At 45.6% G+C, this 15,412-nt stretch overlaps 2 protein-coding genes across 6 annotated transcripts in view; one reads left to right on the top strand and one right to left on the bottom strand.

The window, feature by feature from the left end:
* GSG1 (germ cell associated 1) overlaps positions 1-10,181 on the top strand; it is a 110,838-nt gene extending 100,657 nt beyond the window's left edge. For all 5 annotated transcript variants that reach the window (XM_083400334.1, XM_083400330.1, XM_083400331.1 and 2 more), the window contains 5 exons: positions 1,182-1,506; positions 4,245-4,292; positions 6,802-6,954; positions 7,539-7,650; positions 8,747-10,181. In XM_083400334.1, coding sequence (XP_083256460.1) covers positions 1,182-1,506; positions 4,245-4,292; positions 6,802-6,954; positions 7,539-7,650; positions 8,747-9,083 — 975 coding nt within the window. In that variant the 3' untranslated portion in view covers positions 9,084-10,181. The remainder of the gene's footprint in view (positions 1-1,181; positions 1,507-4,244; positions 4,293-6,801; positions 6,955-7,538; positions 7,651-8,746) is intronic.
* Positions 10,182-11,314: 1,133 nt separating this feature from the next.
* The window catches only part of FAM234B (family with sequence similarity 234 member B), a 28,874-nt gene continuing 24,776 nt past the window's right edge, over positions 11,315-15,412 (bottom strand). Inside the window, exons 12-13 of the mRNA XM_083400297.1 lie at positions 14,155-14,378; positions 11,315-13,680 (exon numbers count right to left, since the gene is read on the bottom strand). Of these exons, the coding sequence (XP_083256423.1) occupies positions 13,675-13,680; positions 14,155-14,378 (230 nt within the window). The 3' untranslated portion in view covers positions 11,315-13,674. The remainder of the gene's footprint in view (positions 13,681-14,154; positions 14,379-15,412) is intronic.

The raw sequence follows: 15,412 nt of genomic DNA, 5'->3' as shown, positions 1-15,412 counted from the left end.
CTCCCCAGTCCCTGCTGCTGCTGCTGCTGCTGCCACCCTTTTCCAGGTCTCCCATATCCACCTCATCCTGGCAACTCGGCATAGGGCACTCTTCACCCTTGCAGTCACTTCCCCCCAGGCAAGCCTCTCCCGGGTGATGTTTGCCCTCAGTGCTAGTCTCCTCCCCCTCCCCTGAAGTATCTCCCCATCCCCTGCCTTTGCTGACACCCTCTTCCATGCCTTCTGTGTATGCCAAATCATGGGGCCCAGTGAAAAAAAGACAGTCATGGAACCAAGAAATTACACAAAACAAAAGAATTGCCGTGAAAATCCCTGAAATGAGAAGTAATCGACTATAGAATTGAATTAAATAACAAAAATCAAAAAATTTAAGGAAAAGTTAACCTAGAATTAAACAAAGACTTTACGAGATGTCGGCTACAAAGCTCGTTTCACTGAACTAATCAGTTTCCTCAGAAGGAAATAAAGAAATCATAAACCTTAAATGATTTTAAGTGATATCAAACAAACTCAAGAGCAGGGATGAAACGCTTCCTCAGGTTTACAAAAAAGGTATGAAAGCCTCAATGACAAGTTTTAAACATAGCCCTATTTAAGAGAATCAAGCAGTAGTGATAAGAAATTGAGGTTTTAAGTTTCAAACAAACTCAAAAACAGGGCAGACACTCAAAAACAGGGCTGAAGTGCTCCTGACTTTAACATCACGGCAATTCTTTTGTTTTGTGTAAAATCATGGGGCCCAGGCTGGTCCATGACAATATGTAGCTAAAAAGAGAGAGGCTTCTTTATTGTTTACATTTATTGGTATGTCTGTTGCACTTGAAGGCAGCGTATTTCTGGGCACTTGGCTTTCCACCCATGTATGTCAGCAATGGGAGCATGTAGTCCTGTAGATGTTGCTGGACTCCCATCAGCCGTGGCCAACATGGCCGATGCTCAGGGACAACATGAGGTGTAGCCCAACAATTTATGGTAGACTATAGATTCCCCATTGCTGGTGCATGTGACAGGTCTTCTTCCAGGAATGCTCTCCTTTATATTGTACTGTCCATTATATTGCTGAATGCAGTTTACAATTCCTGAAGCATCAGAGCTGAAACGTTTCCCCCTGATATTGCTTTATTTCCTTATGATTCATAAATCCCTGGAACTGAGGGAACTATCTTGCTTGCCTCTTGCAGATGAAGCTTTTGAAGATCCTCCCTTGGCGTCGGGCTGTACTGGCCGTGGTTCTGAACCTGCTGGCTCTCAGCCTTTCCACCACAGCCCTGCTGGGCAGTTATTGGTGTGTGGGGACACAGAAAGTCCCCAAGCCTTTGTGCGGGAAGACTAAGAACACCAAGTGCATCGGTGCCCCCATGCCTCCTGACGGAGGGGCCAGCAATTCCTCTGCACCCTCCCAAGATGTGGTGCACTATAGCTGGGAGACCGGGGACGATCGCTTTGCCTTCCGGTATTTCCACACAGGCATGTGGCTTTCCTGCGAGGAGAACATCGAAGGCTCAGGTAATCTCTCTAGTCTGCCTCTTCATTCATTCACTTCCATGTACTGCCTTTCTGCTGAAGCACTTAAGGAGATTGACATTTTATCATAACACAAGAGACATAATACAAAAGGTACTGACTCTTTCATACTGTTGCGTAATGAAGTTACATAACGACCAGGTAGGATGGCTCTGGGAGAAATTGTTCTGGAAACTGAGGAGCCAAATGACAATTTATCCCAGCCAAGCCAATAGAGAAGGAATTTCTGCCTTTGCTTTCCCACTGAGGCAGTCAGTCAAAGGGTGAAGCTGGGAATGAGGACTTCTTCCTTTCATAATATTATTGCACACCACCTCAGTCTCCAAGCGGTGCAAGGAAATGAGTATGGCTGCCAGCTTTTCAGTGCAGCAGGGGTGGGCTGACCTCTGACCTTCCAGATGTTGTTGGACTTCAACTCCCATCAGCCCCAGCCAGCATGGCCAATGATCAGGGATGTTGGGAAATGCAGTTCAACAACATATAGAGAACCACAGGTTGGCCACTGCAGCAATAAAGGTCTGCATGATAACTTGCACCAAACTCGATTTAGGAACTATAGCATTATACCGGAAAAAAATATTTCTTCTCAAAATTAACTATGAAGATAGGGGAATCTGTTGCATTGTGCTGACTGTGGGATCTGAATGTTTCCTGCTCAGTTCATCAATCATTTTCTTATAGTAAGAAGAGGGCCAATTTAATATGGTTTTAGTTCAATTCCCATTTTTGTCATCCAGCTAACATGGGACCCAAACAGCTACCTCTAGAGCACTTTGCTTTCCTCCCTCATTGTGAGGTTTTTGTGACATCCTGGGAGGAGAACCAGCCCCATAAAATCCCGATGTCAAATAATCATGCTCTTCAGGAAGCAAGCTCTACTGAAATAAACATTTTACACTCCCGTAATGCATTCAGGAACAAGGTATGAGTAAGCAGGGTCAATTTTATTCAATTGCCCATGAAGTAGTACACAGAGTCTCAATGAAATGCGCAGCTGTCACAGAATGGGGAGGCATTCTGAACACCAAAAAGCTGGGTAAAATGATACAAAGGGACCTGGAGAGATTAGTTTTGCAGGCAGCGGGGGTGGGGAAGAAAACCTACAAGATAGTGTTCAGCTGGAGAGGACAAAATAACTTTCAAAAGGCAAACCTATATCTGGGGAATATAATCTGCAGAACCAGAAGCCTGAGAACCAATATAGTTAAGAAGGACTTTGCAGTAAAGGACGCACAGGTTGGACACTTGTTTATAGCCTGATATAAAATCACAGATAGACTTGGCAATTGTTGACACTACATATGCAAGGCTACCACTTGGCCATTTTAAATCCATCTTAATCCCTTAATTTTTTACTTCCTGGAATTTGCTTTAGTAGAAATGAGAATTCTTAAATTTACTCACATTTAAAAGAACTAACTGACCGATGCCCAGATTTGCTTTTGGTGTTAGTTTGTTTCTGTGTTTTTCCCAATGTATTGAACAGGTGATGCATGTTGTGAACATAATAACATACCCTCCAACATTTCTCCAATGAAAACAGGGACATCCTGTTTAATAATAATAATAATAAATTAAATAAATAAATAATTTTATTTATACCCTGCACATCTGACTGGGTTACCCCAGCCACTCTGGGTGGCTTCCAACGTATATAAAAACATAATCAAACATTAAACATTTAAAAAACTTCAGCTGCCTTCTGAAGGTTATATAGTTACTTATCTCCATAACTCCATACCCTCCAACATTTCTCCAATGAAATTAGGGATGTCCTAAGGAAAATTGGGAAATTCCAGGATGAAATCAGAACCCAGGATGGCTTCTGTAAATCCAGGACTGTCCCTGGAAAATAGGGACACATGGAGGGCCTATAAGAACAGTTCCACAGAATCTTATCCTGAATTCTGTTTTTACAGCAATGCCTTATCTTCAGAAGATTCACCTTGAGAAGAAGACTGCAATCCTGTGCACGCTTAATGAAATGAGTTTATAGATCTTAGACTTATTCCTAAACAAACATACATAAGATTGGACTGTACTGCACATATCTCAGATGACATCCAGTGAACTACCATGGATCTAAGCCCTAGTTCTCGAGGCTACTCTGGCCCCCAGAATAGGCTCAAGACTTGAACAAATTCAGCCAGCAGCAAAAAGAACACATAGGGGTGGGTGGACATTTGAATGGAGAGAGAGAGATTTTGAATGAAAAGTTAATTGATTGCAAGGATCAACTAGGGAAGTAGAGCTCTCTCTCTCTCTCTCTCTCTCTCTCTCTCTCTCTCTGTGTGTGTGTGTGTGTGTGTGTGTGTGTGTGTGGTGTGTGTATTTGTGAGTATGTGGGGGATGGACAATCAGTCATGAATCCTCCAAGGATTGACCAAGGGTGAATGTGGCCCTCAAGCAAAAATAAACAAAACCATTAGCCACAGCCACATCCAAGCCTGGCGTACATTCTGATCAGTATTCTAAACTGGAGATGGTTCTTGCATTTCAAATGGATATTATTCCCCCCCTTCTGCCTACCTCACAGCATAGGGCTTGAGAATTGGAGAGACAGCCAATGGCAGCCATCTGTTTACTCTTAGAACATAGAAGAACATAGCCCAGAAGCAATCAAAAACATTGAACAATGTCAACACTATAATCTAGATTTAAGAGCTGACTTCTCCTTCCTGCAGCTCCTGGGATAATTTTACCATTCTGTTTTCTTTCAGATGAGAAATGTCGCAGTTTCATTGAGCTTTCACCTCCAGCAGAGAGAGGTAGGAATAAGTCCCACCCCAGACTGGTTTGGACCAGCGCAACCTTTAGAATGGGCATGATCCCATGATCAAGAACAGCTGTATCTGGATATTTGCCATTTGTTACTTTTTTGGCAAAACACTTCTGTCTCTTGACATGCTTCTGATTTATGACTTTTGATGCGGAGACTTCTGGCTTCTTTTTCCGGTTTCTCATTTCTCCAGTTTTAACAAAAGTGCCCGTAAAAATAACGTGGATTTATTTGGGTTTGGTAACTAAAACAGCAATGAAAACATGGTTAAGCAACATGTTTGAACATCTGAGAAAGCCTGAGTAAATGCTCAGCGTCTAGCATTGAGCAGTCTAAAATTATTATTATTATTATTATTATTATTATTATTATTATTAGGCATGGGTCAAAAGTTAATTGAATTTAAATCCCACTGAATTTAATGAGAACCAAATTCAGACAGGTTTTTTTTTTGGATGCAACCCACTATAAGTTGAAACCTGCCAAAAATCCCAGAGTTCTTTATTAAGCTGATGGATGTTGGTCATTCTCTGATCAGCAGGCCTCTGTGATATTTATTTGAACTTATTTTCAGTACTATTAGGATTCATATAACCATATTGCTAATACAGGCCTTCCCTTCCATGCCTACCCAAAGACTCAAACAAGCTTCATGTAGCTTAAAAGGTATGGCAATTAGCTGATAGAAATGGTGCACTACTCTAACTCCTCCATGTTTAAGGTCCTCAGGCCTGGTGTGCTCCCTTCTCTTCAAGCCTCTGTACTCCTAATTTCATCTTATAATTTGGCTTTCGCTCCTCCTGACTAGGTTTCCAGATCCTGCTCTTTCCAATTACCTGTGTTGTTGGTCTGGGTGCCATCTAATGGCTTGTATGGATTTCCTTTCATTAGAGTGTTGTGAATGTCTGGCTGCTAAATAAATAGAGCAGGCCTGTGCACAGGATCCCTGGGTTTCCTACTGGGTCCCTGGGTGTAGATGATGATGATGATGATGATGATGATTTATTTATACCCCGCCCATTTGGTTGGGTTTCCCCAGCCACTCTGGGTGGCTTTCAACAGAATATTAAAATACAATAGTCTATCAAACATTAAAAGCTTCCCTAAACAGGGCTGCCTTCAGATGTCTTCTAAATGTCTGGTAGTTGTTTTTCTCTTTGACATCTGGTGGGAGGGCGTTCCGTAGGGCGAGTGCCACTACCAAGAAGGCCCTCTGCCTGGTTCCCTGTAACTTGGCTTCTCGCAGTAAGGGAACCTCCAGAAGGCCCTCAGCACTGGACCTTAGTGTCCGGGCAGAACGATGGGGGTAGAGACGCTCCTTCAGGTATATTGGACCAAGGCCATTTAGGGCTTTAAAGGTCAGCACCAACACTTTGAATTGTGATCGGAAACTTACTGGGAGCCAATGTAGGTCTTTCAAGACCAGTGTTATGTGGTCTCGGTGGCTGCTCTCAGTCACCAGTCTAGCTGCCACATTCTGGATTAGTTGTAGTTTCTGGGTCACCTTCAAACTTAGCCCCACATAGAGTGCATTGCAGTAGTCCAAGCAGGAGATAACTAGAGCATGCACCACTCTGGCGAGACAGTCTGCGGGCAGGTAGGGTCTCAGCCTGCGTACCAGATGGAGCTGATAAACAGCTGCCCTGGACACAGAATTGACCTGCACCTCCATGGACAGCTGTGAGTCCAAAATGACTCCCAGGCTGCGCACCTGGTCCTTCAGGGGAACAGTTACCTCATTCAGGACAAGGGAGTCCTCCACACCTGCCCGCCTCCTGTCCCCCAAAAACAGTACTTCTGTCTTGTCAGGATTCAACCTCAATCTGTTAGCCGCCATCCATCCTCCAACCGCCTCCAGACATACAGGACCTTCACCACCTTCACTGGTTCTGATTTGAAAGAGAGGTAGAGCTGGGTATCATCCGCATACTGATGAACACCCAGCCCAAACACCCTAATGATCTCCCCCAGCGGCTGCATGTAGATGTTAAAAAGCAGGGGGGAGAGGACAGAACCCTGAGGCACCCCAAAGGATGGTCCTTTATTTGAAGAAGCCCTGTTATTTGAAGGCCTACCTGGTTTAAAGGTAAAGAATTATAAGACGAGTTGTCCACCACCAGTTAACACCTGGAAAGCAGACTGAGCGGGTGCACAAATCACTTGGTCACAGTCTTCCTTCCACGGTGAGATGTATGTTATTTCTCTTCAAACTGTGGTCACTGTTTTTAAATTCGCACCTATACAAATAGAGTAGCAAACACAAATTGAATACAAATCTGTGTCTTATTTATGGGGCAATGCATATTATCTGTTTTGGTGATGCATTAGGTGACCATCCTACCTGCACGTCTTGCAACCTACCAACTTATAAATGCAGTCTATCTGCCATGTTTACCTTACTGGTTTGGCTGCCTTCCAGCGTAAGAGGAAGAGAGCAGACTTCAGCTCTGCCAGCCTGTATCCCTGACTGATTTGTCTTTTCTGGTTGCACACAATAGGTATCCTCTGGTTGTCGCTTGGATCAGAGATGATTTACATAAGCTTGCTGCTCATTAGTTTCATCCTCCTGCTGGTGGAGATGTTGTACACAGGGAACCCAGTTTGTGGGCTGAAGCTCAATGCCTTTGCTGCTGTCTCCTCTGTCTTGTCAGGTGAGTGCCTCTCCCACTTTGGCATGGATGAGGAACTGGGGGGATTCATTAAGAGCACACATAAGCAGGGCAAAGGCAGCTGGGAGCGTGAAGGGAAATGAGATGTGAGAAGCTGCTTTATTTCAAGTCAGATTATTTATCCATCTAGCTCAATATGATCTACACCACAGATAGGGAACCTGTGGCCCTGTAGATGTTGTTGGGCCAGAACTCTCAACCATTAGCCACACTGGTTGGTGGCTGATGGAAGTCAGAGTCCAAAAAATATCTGGATGGCCACAGGTTCCTTATCCGTGGTCTACCCTGGCAGGAAGCGGCTCTTCAGAGTTTATGATGGTACACATTCCCAGATGTAAAGGAGATGCTCTATTTCTGAGCTACAACCTTCCCCACAAATGAAAGGATGGAGAAAAATGCAATAGAAAACAGAAATAAGAGGGGAGAGACTGAGAACAGAGGGGCATTAGAGGCTAGAATTATGTTAATCCCATCAGAGAAGAATTTCCTAAGAGCATCAAGCAAATGTTTCTTGTACCATCTGAATTGTGGCTTTGGGTGGATGACCTTCTTTCCTTTCTCTATAGGCCTACTGGGGATGGTGGCTCACATGATGTACAGCCAAGTTTTCCAGGCAACTGTTAACCTGGGGCCAGAGGACTGGAGACCACACTCATGGGACTATGGTTGGGCCTTCTAGTATGTGCAATATTCATTTACTAAAATATGTTTGCCACTTTTCTTAAAAGTTTTTGTAAACGCTGTGAATTAATTTATTGAACATGGGTAACTAAGGAGTAAAGGAACCCCTGACCATTAGGTCCAGTTGCGGATGACTCTGGTGTTGCAGCACTCATCTCGCTTTACTGGCCTAGGGAGCCTGAGTACAGTTCATGTGGCCAGCAGGACTAAGCCGCTTCTGGTGAACCAGAGCAGCGCACGGAAACACCGTTTACCTTCCCTCCGGAACAGTACCTATTTATCTTCTTGCACTTTGGGGTGCTTTCGAACTGCTAGGTTGGCAGGAGCTGGGACCAAGCAACGGGAGCTCACCCCGTCGTGGGGATTCGAACCACCAACCTTCTGATCCACAAGCCCTAGGCTCAGTGGTTTAGACCACAGCACCAGCCACGTCCCGCAACTAAGGGGTAATTCACATGAATTAAAATTAGTCCTAGCTGTGAGGCAAGTACAGTATGCAGTACTCTGTAAAATATATGCACTGTCATCAAGCGAAGTGGTCCTTTGATCAAGTTTGAGAAGAGGGACCCTAATTCCGCAGTAGAGCACTTGCAGACAGCTCATGGTTTGATCCCCACCAACTTCAACTTACGTCAGGGATGGGGAATTTGTGGGCTTCACATGCTCTCGAATTCCAGCTCCAAGAAGCCACCGTCAGCATGCCCAAGAATTATAGAAGGTGTTGTGCAATAGCATCTGCAGAGCTGTAGGTCATGAGCTAAATGATCTTGGGTAGAAAGCTGGGTATGATGTCTGCCCAGGGTCCTGATGGAGCACCACCAGAGCCAGATGGACTATTGGTTTGACTTAATATAGACCCATCCATGTCCTTTTTATTGCACATTCATGGTAATTTGTGCTCATGATGCTGTTGGGGAAGTCACACGTGAGCCCGCTTACACCTGCAAGCCTGCTGGGGTGCTCACACTGCTTCGCTTCCAAGCAGTACACATCCTGTAACTTTATCCATCTGCCATTGTTAACTATCAGAAGAAAAGACACAAATAAGACCCTTCTTCTCCCCCTGTTTCTCCTGTCTGTTTCTCTTTTTCAGTATGGCCTGGGCCTCCTTTACTTGCTGCATGGCCTCTGCCGTCACCACCCTGAACACATACACCAAAACCGTGCTGGAGTTCAAGCGCAACCACCAGAAAGCCTGCGACGGGAGCCTCATGGTAGACCAGTCTCAGCACCACCAGTGCTTCTTCCCGCCTCAGTACCAACAGCGAGAGCCACTGGGCGGCTTCTATCCACACCGAGAAAAGCTGCTCCACTCTGTCTCCGAAGGAGTCGACTTCTACTCGGAGCTGCAGCAGAAGGTGCTGCAGAGGGAGCCCGACCTAGAGATGAACGAGGTGCTGGGGAAATCTGGTGGGGAGGATCCCTGTTAGGATGGGGAGAGAGAGAGGGCTCGTGGGACAGTCAAAAGAGAGAGAGAGAGAACTCTAAACCAAGCTCTAGCCTCTTCCCCTCAAGGTTCTCACTTCTTTTCATTTGCTCTGCTGGGGAATTCAATGTGGGTGGGAGCTAGGCAGCCACTGACCATAGGAACCTGCCTCTTTCCATCCTGCTCAGCGCTGTCTGCACACACTGGCTGGCAGCAGCTCTCCAGGGTTTCAAATAAGGGTATTTCCCCAAGGTACCTGGGGGCGCCAGGGACTGAGACTGGGCCCGTCTGTCTGTGCTCTGCCACTATGAGCCAGATAGGAAATGGGATGTTACTCAGGCCTTTACATTGGGACTGGGTTTTAAAATACATGAATAGCCATGGAGGGGGATCAAATGGGGTCCATGTAGGGGAAGGTGCTTGAAGCCTTTGCTCTGGTCACAGTCTCACTCCAAATCAGGGGGGCTTAATGCTTGCTATTTGCAACGGGGAGGATAGCTCTTGTTGGTCCCAATGGAAGCCTTCCTCCCACTGCAAATAGCAGGCATGTGAATTTAGAGTGTGATGATGGCAGCAGCAAAAGCCACCCCACCATGCTACGATTACCATCTGGACCACCCTTGTCCCCCAAGAATCCTTGCCACTTTAAAAATAGAACACAGCAGGCACGCAAGAGCTAACAACAGGAGTACCATCACATCCAGCTTGGTCCTGAGGAGGTACAGGGCACTGAAGCTCAACACTGCTGCACAGCAGGAAGCGTTACCTGGAGATGTCGAACCACAGAAGAGAGTGACGGCATCTAACCCTGATACAAAGGAAACTGCAATGTGCACAGGACTTGGTATGCTAATTAAACAGCACAATCGAATTTCCTTGCTTATTTGGGATTGTAAATCACTTTTCTGGAGGGAAATATTGAAGGGTGGTAAACCTTGATGCCAAATGCAGGTGTATGAAGAAGGCATTGGCATCCCTGCCTTAGATTCAGCGAGGTCCACCCTGACTAATTTGATCTGTTGAAACACGGCAGCGCTGGCCAGCATTTGGATCATAATAAATCAAATTTCTGTTTAATAAAAACCCTGGAACTTCTGAATGAGCAGGTCCTCCACAATGAATGATTCTTTGCTTGTTTACAATTTCTAACCATCATAACTTTGGTAAGATTTGCATCCAGGTAGGAGGGAGTGGGGGGGGGATGCAAAGAAAGCTTAATAATTCTTTTGGTTGGTTTCAACCCAAAACATCCCGATAAACCCCATTTTTAAAATCAAGAGAGTTTCCAAATGTATTTATTTTAAATACAGTGGTGCCTCGCAAGACGAAAAGAATCCGTTCCGTGAGTCTCTTCGTCTAGCGGTTTTTTCGTCTTGCGAAGCAAGCCCATTAGCGGATTAGCGCTATTAGCGGTTTAGTGGCTATTAGCGGCTATTAAAGGCTTAAGGGATTAGCGGATTAGCTGCTAAAAGGCTATTAGCAGCTTAGTGCCTTAGAAAAAGGGGGTGGGGAGCGAAAAAAACCCCCCAGGAATCGCAAGACATTTTCGGCTTGCGAAGCAAGCCCATAGAGAAATTCGTCCAGCGAAGCACCTCCAAAACGGAAAACCCTTTCGTCTAGCGGGTTTTCCGTCTTGCGAGGCATTCGTCTTGCGGGGCACCACTGTATTTCTTAACTACTCTTCACCAGAAGATTCCATGGCCATGGAAAACAGCTTGGAAAAAACTATGGACATAACTTGCATGCAATAAATAAAGTGGCATAGATGTAAAACACCAGCGTCAGATAACAAAATAAAAAGCAGGTTAAAAAGGCAAAACTTAAAAAGAGCAAAAAGACGACATTCCAGAGGGAGAATGGGAAGATGTTCCCACACCTGTGCGCCTCCATTCATGTTTAGTCACCCAATCTCCCTCCAAAGATGGTTCCCTCTCTATCACCCTCTTGATGCCTTACTTGTGTGAAAGGGTACCCTAAGAACCAGGCCCAGGCCCTGAAGGGGTCACAAAGACTAGCCAATCAGCAGCAGGCACCATTCTGCTCAAGGTGTGGGCAGAAGTCTGTGTAGGTGTCACAGTGCAGTGTGCATGCTCACCATGATGGATTCACCAGGAAAATTCTGTACATCTGTTCATAGCAGGACTCTTGCCAGAAGCTATCAAATTCACTCTGTTCCCAGAGTCCTCTTCAATTTGCTCAAAGAAGCTAGGAAAAGCAAGTCACACACCAGAAATGTGCTGTACATGATCTTTATTTATCCCATCATGGTTCACAGTTCAAATAATATACAGACAAGATTGTTATTTAAAGTGCACACAAGACGTGGAGGGGGGGAAATTCACATTATGGAAGGCCCAGTGTCACCAAGCAATACAAACCAAGTGGATGCATTAAAGGACGCAATGGAGGGCATGTACCATTTCAAGTAGTGGTGTTGCAACATTTGCCAGCTAGGGCTGAGGAGTTCTACCTACTGAGGAAACTCTAGAACCAATTTGTATGCCTTGAGCGATTACCTTTATTTCTAAGCAAGGGCCACGCCTAGGAGACGGCAGGGGGAAGACAAGTGCTATGCGCTGTGCTAGTATTTAGAAAAGTATAGACTCAGACTCCTATTCTACTTATACAAACTCTTCAAAAGCTCGGGGATTAAAAGGGGAAAGGTGGAATGAGGCCCTGCCTCCGGGATTGGCATCATGATGAAAGCTAAGGAAGAAGAGACATTTACAAGAGATGCAATATGGCTATGTACAGGTTGTAATTTGTGTGGAGCCAACAAGAGTGGCTTCTCCCTCACTGCTACCACAGCGCTAGTCCTGATCCAGCATCAGTGGTTTAATCATTAGGAAAATATAGTGGAGGGAAGGGAAACTTTACAACAAGGATGTGAAAGCTTGCTCACTCTGATTTGCGACCTCCTATTTGCAGCTGCATCTCCCGGTGCAAAAGCAGCCAGCAGAGCAACAGTCAAGTACATCAGATTGCAGACTGCTACTGGTCTAATTAATTTCACGGCTAAAGAAAATAACTGAATTATGGGATATGGCTGAAAGAGTGAAGAAGCCTTGTGCCATGTAAAACAAACCATTTTTGCCAACAGGCAAAAAGAGAGGAAATCTGAACAGGCTTTTTATTCCCAGCTAGAAAAGAGGAATATCTTAGACAACTTTAACACAGGGAAGGGAGTGTTAATGAAGAAGCTGTTTCAGAGCTTTTGTGCATTGCTCCAGGAACATAGTTGGTTTTCCCACATACAACGATGAATCACAGAGCTGCCTATAACAACACAGCCTGAGGTTCTTCTGCAATCAGAATACTGGGCAGACTAAACACATTCAGGAGAAAATTGAGTTTTGGACACAATCCAGTTGACAAAGTAAAGATAAGCCTATCTAAACAAACTCCTGTTCCATAGGGTGGAGAATGTATATTACATACATCCCTCTGCTAGGTAAGAGATGCTCCCATAGGATGCTCTATGTATACTCTAGCCAACAATAGCTTCTAAACATAAACATCATAACTGGGTATTCCTAGTGACTTGGTCACTGTTTTTGCCAGAGGCAGAGCTCAATGCTAATCGTACATCTTTGTGCAGACGTTGGAACCCTTCTTGAAAAGAGACAACACTTAGTAGGGTTGCAGTAAGTATAGGACATTGCAAGCCCGTGGAATGTTTCAGGCATTGCTTGTGTGCCACTACAGAAAATCTACATGAGCACTGCAATGGAAGCTTTGTTATCTTTTGGTTATACGAAACTACGGTAGACCCTCGAACAGGTGATCCCAGCATGGTTCAGAAAAAGGGAGATTTGAGAATGGGACACAGACTTTTAGTTAAACAGCACCAAACAGCACCAAACCCAGCCTGGCTCTGACCAAAAGGTAGGAGTGTATGCAATCGTTCAGCACTAAAGGGCACAATGCCTCTCAGGTTTGGGAGATGTGGGGTGGAGAGAGGAAGAACTGAACGAGACACAGCAATGACCATAACCCAACACCCTCCAGATCTCGTTGGACTACAGCTCCTAACATCCCTGACCACTCTGGCTGGAGCTGATGGGAGCTGAACTCCATCTTTGAGAGCCATGGGTCATCTTTGCCCAGTCCTAAAACAAAAGAGAAGGAAGAACTGAAAGAACCCAAAGGATGAAAGTTATGAGCCAAGGCCACACTATGCAGAGTACGTTGCTATGCATTTAAGATAAAGTAGGAGCTTCCTGAAACACTTCATAAATTAAAAATACAATATATAAATATATATATATACACACACACATATATATACACAAACACACACTCTAGTGTCTCTGCATAAATTTGTATGTTCAATCTACCCAGAAGGAAAGATGTAGGCAGGGAGCAGCAACAAACAGGTCAAGCAGTATTCCATCAAGTCAGGATGCCAGAGGGTCACCGCCAGTCCAGCCTCCCAGCATTAGGTGGCCATTCACAAGGGTGAGTAGCAGCTAGTCTTTCAGGCTCCTTCCTTAACGCACTGAATGCATCGCGAAGTCTGGCTAACCACCTTGGCCTGCTGATATCGAGGCCCACGGTTTTGTCACGTTGCTCAGAAAGCCCGAGGAAGCAAATGGTTAGAACTGGGGAGAGAGGGAGAAAATGGGTGTCAGTCAAGCGCAGCGAGGCTGCCTGAAGGTTTCTGCAGGGCCTTAGGCTTTAAGTGAGGCACAGTCAAATCAATTAGAACAGCAACAGTGTGTCAGGGGGAGGGCAGGACCTCCTCTCACTTTGCACCAAGCTGAGTCAGGCTTGAGGGAGCACACAAAGGCTTACTGACTCAGAATCTGCATGGGGGGGGGGCATGCAAGGGGAGAGTGCGCCCAGCATCTCCCTACATAGGGGTTTGGCATCAGTCACTAGCACTAGCCTCATATGTAGCTGTGATTTGTGCAAACAGGGGAAAAAGAATCAGTTGTGGGAATCATTTCATTTCGGAAAGAAGCAGCAGGCCCATCAGAAATCGCTATTCGCTTTCTTTGCAAAAGGGCAGCCCTTTCGATTCTCCTCCCTCTCACGTGCACATCTTTACCAAAGACCTCTTCAAATCATCTCACCTTGTGAGCAAAATCAGTAAATTTGATCCTGGAGAGAAATCGCCTCAATTCCCCGCGGTTGATTTTGGGGTCACTCTCCTTCAGGGGTACCTCTCGGCTCTGCGTCATCAGGGCCCACCTCAGGCGGAGTTTACTGACCGACAGAAACCCTGGCTGGTGCTCAGAGGTGGGGCTTGTGGTCACGGTGATATAAAATGCGTCTTTTTGAAGATCATTGATTCCAACTGGCAGATGCAAAGGGAAAAGGAAACACTGGGGTGTGCTCACAAATTAAGCAATTAACTGCATTCAGATCAGATGACCAGGCTAACTTCCACTGGCTGTTTCTAACTGTGCAGGGGCTTGGCTTCTACTTATAGGGAAAAAATCCAATCACAGTGCTCTGCGGTGTGGAGCTCTGCAATGAATACAAATGTCTCTGCAGAACCTGATACGAAGGTTGCAGCCGCAACCAGCATTTCTGGCTCTAGCGAACACGGTTACAAGTGGCAAGTTACAAGTGCAATATAAAAATTAGAAAACCAGCCGCATGTCAGTGGCAGGTGGACCAGGGGCAAAAGGGGAGCAGCGGATAGGACTTTTATCTTTATACAACAGGCTGTTTTCTGCCACACAAAAACCAGAGGTTTACACACACACACGCCCCACCATCCTCCACCTAGGCAAGCAAGAGGACATATTCCATCCAGGCAAAAGCACTCCCTGAGAGTGTGGCACAGGGCTGGTGAGGGGTGTGGCCAAGAGAGAGAAGGTGTGGCTTGGGAAAGGGGCGTGGCTCTAGGGAGAGTTGCAAGGGTCAGACTGAGAGGTCTGGAGGGCTGCATTCCGCCCTAGTGCCTGAGGTTTCTCACCCTGCTTTAGATGACAGGGGGAAATTAGACAACCCACTTTTCTCAGAGTGGCTGGAGCCACCCAGATGGGTGGGGTAGAAATAATAAATTATTATTATTATTAGGCTATCAGCCAAGTTATAGGCATACACAGAACAATTTTTAACTTAAGCCCCATGAGCAAGCTAGAAACGAAGACAGCAGAACCACCATTACCCACCATAAATTGGGAAGGTATTAAGTCTCTACTTCAGGCATCCCCAACCTTTGGCCCTCCAGGTGTTTAGGACTACAATCATCCCTGACCCCTGATCCTGTTAGCTAGGGATCATGGGAGTTGTAGGCCAAAACATTTGGAGGGCCACAGGTTGGGGATGCCTGATCTACTTGGACCTGTGTGTGTGTGTGTTTATTTTCCCCTACACCTG

Source organism: Podarcis tiliguerta, assembly GCF_965153285.1.
Source record: "Podarcis tiliguerta genome assembly, chromosome: 10".
Taxonomy (NCBI): Eukaryota; Metazoa; Chordata; class Lepidosauria; order Squamata; family Lacertidae; genus Podarcis; species Podarcis tiliguerta.
The sequence above is the reverse complement of the archived record's forward strand: the minus strand, read 5'-3'. Positions and strand labels throughout refer to the sequence as shown.